The 5,260-nt window shown below is 45.3% G+C and overlaps 1 protein-coding gene across 3 annotated transcripts; it reads right to left on the bottom strand.

Annotated features, from left to right (window-relative positions):
- Positions 1 to 882: 882 nt before the first annotated feature.
- On the bottom strand, positions 883 to 5,034 carry LOC147607763 (pentatricopeptide repeat-containing protein At2g39620-like). Of its 3 annotated transcripts, none has more exons than XM_086790182.1 (2): positions 4,926 to 5,034; positions 883 to 4,671 (listed from the first exon to the last, which is right to left on the bottom strand). In XM_086790182.1, exon 2 carries the CDS (start codon positions 4,202 to 4,204, stop codon positions 1,382 to 1,384), a length of 2,823 nt encoding a protein of 940 aa, XP_086646308.1. In that variant the 5' UTR covers positions 4,205 to 4,671; positions 4,926 to 5,034; the 3' UTR covers positions 883 to 1,381. The 3 variants fall into 3 exon arrangements, with proteins under 3 accessions (XP_086646308.1, XP_086646307.1, XP_086646309.1); XM_086790181.1 differs by lacking the exon at positions 4,926 to 5,034 and adding an exon at positions 4,759 to 4,859; XM_086790183.1 differs by lacking the exon at positions 4,926 to 5,034 and having other exon boundaries at positions 883 to 4,376; positions 4,525 to 4,751.
- Positions 5,035 to 5,260: the final 226 nt, after the last annotated feature.

Raw genomic sequence — 5,260 nt, 5'->3', positions numbered from 1 at the left:
GTAGAAATAGGAAGTGCAGGGCCATAGACTATGTCTATGTGGGCCCCACACTTGGGCCACTTTGGGGGCCCATGGGCCATGGCTTTGGCCCCCACACAAAGCCCCACAGCATAGTCAGCCAGCCCTTACAGGGAATAGGCCGAGTCGGCCAGGCATGGGCCACAGTCGACGGCCAAGCCTGGGGCATTTGGCAACAAGGCGGCCAGACAACAGTCAGCCAGCCACTAGCAGGCGGGCAGTAGGCCTGATGGCCCACATGTGAAAGGTGCCCTGTTGTGGGGATAAAATTCAGGTCATGGAGCTGTGTAAACAGGCCAACGGACTTTTAAGTCCACCGACCACCAACAGCTTTTTGTCCTATATAAGCATGGGCTTGTCCAAGGCATAGTCACATGAAACGGGAAACGGAACAAGAACAACAAGGCTATCGGAAACGGAAACGACTTAATCTTGGAAATGGAAACGGATAAGAAACGGCTTCTTGGAAACAACATAGTTATATTTTGTATGCAACCTTAAGAGTTTCATCAAGAAACGGCAAAAAGGAAACGAGAAACGGGTGACATTGGAGACGGAGTTTCCGATCCGATAGGCCCCGAAACAGAGTTTCCTTGTGACTATGGTCCAAGGTCAAAATCATCTCATTATTCACAAAGTGCTGAAGAACTCCAAGGACCAAGATAGCCAAAGGTAGCCTCAAGCAAGGTGAGCTTGAATGTCAGAACTAGGTCATCTTCAGGCTGCAGATTTACAGCCAAGGAAGAACTCCAAGTAGTCAATCGTTTTCATCATTCAATAAAGCAAATACATAAGTCCTTGGTGAGGGCCCTTCAAAGGGTATTTGGGACCCAATCAGGTGTACTCTTCTTCTTCTTCTTCTTCTTCTTCTTCTCTCTCTCTCTCTCTCTCTCTCTCTCTCTCTCTCTCATCTCCGCTACATTGTGCAATCTCAAGAACCAAGGTGCTGAATATTTTTTATCAAAGTATAATCCTATCTGTAACCTTCCGCATGTTACATTCTTGCTTTCAAATGCCATAGATCGACCATCCTGAAACAATGCTTCACCTATCGCAAAATCACAAGCATCTGTTTTATCAATCCGAGAATCCTAGCCAAGTATCTGCTTGTTAATCCCTTATCCCGGACTCCCTAACCCCGTTGAATCAGGTCTTTAATCCGAGGATTAGCGCCCAAGTACATAACATACATAGCCTTCCTCCTACACTTTGAGGGAATAATCTTCTAGCTTTGCACAGTTTGGGAATGTTCTTTATCCCCAACCAGAAACAAACGTACAATCCTGTCAGCATCAGTCTAGCAGTAATCTCTAGCTTCATCCAAGAAGGTTTTCTCTCTCATTCCCCCAACCTTGTTTGCATCCTACTGCATGTGAGCATCTGCATGTATGTTACACATATAGACATAAGCTGCAGCATCCTTTTCATCCAATCGCACTGCACGTCCAAAGGCCTTTCTTCCAAGCTCCACATTGCCCCACTTTTGACAAGCATCCAACACAGTATGCCACACCACAAGATCTGCATGGAACGGCATTCTCTCGATCATCACTGCCAACCTGTCTAAGTGGCCTGCACGGCTAAGGAGATCAATCATGCACGTGTGGTGCTCAAGAGTTGGACTGATGCCATAGTTTTTGTTCATGGCCTCAAAGTATGTCTGGCCCTTATTCACCAGACCAACGTGACTGCATGCACTAAGAACACCAACAAATGTAACATGATTTGGCTTTTCGTTTTCTCTTGCCATTCTGTCAAGGATATGGAAAGCATTTTCAACTTCTCCTAGCTGTGCATATCCTGCGATCAGTGCATTCCAAGAGATTATGTCTCGAACTGGCAACTTGTTAAACACTTCCTGTGCTTTTGCAAGCAAGCCACATTTGGCGTACATATTGACCAGTGCGTTGCCAACAACAAGATCCCTTTCCAACAACCCTTTTCTGGCAATCTCAGCATGTATTTCTTTGCCCTTATCTGTGGCTCCAATACTCCCGCAAGCTTTCAGGCTGCAAATAAATGTGATAACATCTGGAGAGACGCCCTCAACTTCCATCTGTTCAAAACAGTTCAGTGCTTCCTTGCCACCCTCATGTTCAGCATACCCTGAGAGCAATGCAGTCCACAAGACTACGTCTCGAATTGGAAGCTTGTCAAACACTTCCTGTGCTTTTGCAAGCCAGCCACATTTGGAGTACATGTCTACCAATGCACAGCCAACAAGAAGATTTCTTTCCAACAGCCCTTTTCTGGCAATCTCTACATGTATTTCTCTGCCCTTGTCTATGACTCCAATAATGCCACATGCTTTCAAAATGCAAACGAATGTGACAGCATCTGGAGAGACCCCCTTGATTTGCATCTGTTCAAAACAGTATAGTGCTTCCTCACCACACTCTTGTTCGGCATACCCTGCCATCAATGCAGTCCACGAGACTACGTCTCGAACAGGAAGCTTGTCAAACAAGTCCTGTGCTTTTCCAAATGAGCCACATTTGGCATACATATCAACCAGTGCATTTCCGACAACAATGTCTCTTTCCAACAGCCCTTTTCTGGAAATCTCAGCATGCAATTCTCCGCCCTTGTCTGTGGCTCCAATACTGCCACATGCTTTCAAGCTGCAAACAAACGTGACAGCATCCGGAGAGATTCCCTCAAGTTGCATCCGTTCAAGACAAGTCAGAGCTTCTCTGCCACTCTCTTCTTTGGCATATCCTGCGATCAGTGCATTCCAGGAAACTACATCTCTAATTGGAAGCTTGTCAAACACTTCCTGTGCTTTTGCAAGCAAGCCACATTTAGCATACATATCAACCAGCGCATTGCCAACAATCAAATTTCTTTCCAACAACCCTTTTATGGCAATCTTAACATGTATTTCTCGGCCCTTATCCGTGGCTCCAATACTGCCACAAGCTTTCAAGCTGCAAACAAATGTCACAGCGTTTGGAAAGACACCCTCATTTTGCATCTGTTCAAAATAATAAAGTGTGTCCTCACCACGATCATGTTTGGCATACCCTGCAATCAGTGCAGTCCATGAGACTACATCTCGAACTGGAAGCTTGTCAAACACTTCTTTTGCTTTTACAAAGGAACCACATTTGGCATACATATCGAGCAGGACTTTGCCAACGACAAGGTCTCTTTCCAACAACCCTTTTCTGGCAATCTCCACGTGTATCTCGCTGCCCTTGTCTGTGGAACCAATACTGCCACAAGCTTTCAAACCACAAACAAATGAAACAGCATCTGGAGAAACCCCCTCGAGCTGCATCTGTTTAAAACAGTTCAGCACTTCCTCACCACACTCATGTTTAGCATATCCTGCCATCAGTGCATTCCATGAGATTACATCTCGAACTGCAAGTTTGTCAAACACTTCTTGAGCTTGTGCAAGCGAGCCACATTTGGCATACATATTGACCAGCGCGTTGCCAACAACAAGGTCTCTTTGCAGAAACCCTTTTCTCGCAATCATAGCATGTATTTTGCGGCCCTTGTCTAAAACTCCAATACTGCCACATGCTTTTAAGCTGCAAACAAAGGTGACAGCATTTGGAGAGACCCCCTCCAGTTGCATGTGCTCAAAATAGTTCAGTGCTTCCTCATCACGCTCATGTTTGACATATCCTGTGATCAGGACATTCCATGAGACTACATCTCGAACTCGAAGCTCATCAAACACTGCCTGTGCTTCTGCAAGGAAGTCACATTTCACATACATGTCAACCAAAGTGTTGCCAACGAAAAGGTCTCTTTCCAGCAACCCCTTTCTAGTGATCTCAGTGTGTATTTCGCAGCCCCTTTGCACATCCATCAGCTCAGCACAAGCCTTAAGTAAGGCAGCAAGAGTATACATATTAGGATACAAAAAATCATCTTGAATTTTCTGGTACAGGATGAGAGCATGCTGTAACTCTCCGCATTTAATATAACCAATGATAAGAGAATTCCAAGAGCACTCATTGCGAGACAGCAACCTATCAAAAACATTCTGGGCATCGCACATGCTTCCAACTTCCACCAACATTGAGATAAGATAACTTCCGAGTGATCTATGGGATTCCTGCCCACTTTTGCGCATGTAATCATGCAAGCGAATGGTGAGGGCTAGGTTTCTTTCTTTTGTGTACTTGTGCAAGATGTATACAAGGTTTTCAACAGAAGACAAGGGTGGCATCCCTTCTTCTAGAGAAGGGAGTGCCTCCCCTCTTCTCTAGCAGCTCTGCTGTGCGCATTTTCGCACAAGAGTGGAGTTGAATTATAAGTCCATTTTGGAGCGCATATGACCGCAGTCTCTTTCCCTATGTGTGCGGGTGCCCATTTACTGTGCTCTTTGGCTTGTCCCACCACTGGCAGGGATCCGTAAAATCGTCCTTCCATAAGCGTTCTATAGCTGGACACAACACAGACACACACACACACACACACACACACACACCCTTTTCTCTTTGGGAAAAATAAAACAATAACTTGCAGGGATCTTCTCCACGTGCTTACCTGAGCTCTCCAGGGCTGAAGTGCAAGCGAGGCTCACTAATCGGTCGGAGAGAGAGTCGGACACAGCAAAGAACTTGACGGTGACACAATTAAATAAAGAGCCCGCAAGCATCAATCAAAGATCTTGACAGCTAATCGCCGCATCATCTGACAATTACAGAACCCGCATCATTTAACAAGTGAAACGTGACGGTATCATGTATGATACATCGTCGATCAAGACAAGGGACTTACGAGACGGGGCAGAGGAAATGCTGATATGCGAGGATTCCCTAGATTGAAAATTGAATTTACTTATTCCAATAATATTATTCACAACTTTTTGTAGGTGTATATTTACAACTTTTTGTGTTATGTGTCTATTCACAAAATTGTGTTATCACCATTAATTAATGTCCTACCGGGCATTAATTGACGGGCGCAACTAAGGTTCTTTCTCCCCTCTGTCAGCCTCCATGTGCGCGCCTACCTCTTTCTCTCTCTAAAAGCCTCCCCGTGCATGCGTCTCTCTCTCTCTCTCTCTCTCTCTCTCTCTCTCTCTCTCTCTCTCTCTCTCTCTCTCTCTCTCGACTGTCCCTCCCTGCATGCAACAAGTATCTATGTGGTTATCCACCTCCTCTCGAACTTCCCAAAATCAGAAGGGCATGGGCGCATGCTTATCCTCTCTCAAACTTGCTAAAAATTACTTTAACTACACAAGGGTTGAAACATATTCACAACTTCGTGTGGCACTTAA

The sequence above is a fragment of the Cibotium barometz genome, chromosome 54 (genome assembly GCF_041138505.1).
Source record: "Cibotium barometz isolate CiBa-2024 chromosome 54, ASM4113850v1, whole genome shotgun sequence".
Classification (NCBI taxonomy): domain Eukaryota; kingdom Viridiplantae; phylum Streptophyta; class Polypodiopsida; order Cyatheales; family Cibotiaceae; genus Cibotium; species Cibotium barometz.
Note: the sequence above shows the minus strand (reverse complement) of the source record. Positions and strands in the feature narration are given on the sequence as shown.

Coding starts and splice junctions, on each gene's coding strand:
- LOC147607763 (XM_086790182.1), bottom strand. CDS start 4,204: ATGCCACCCTTGTCTTCTGTTGAAAACCTTGTATACATCTTGCACAAG.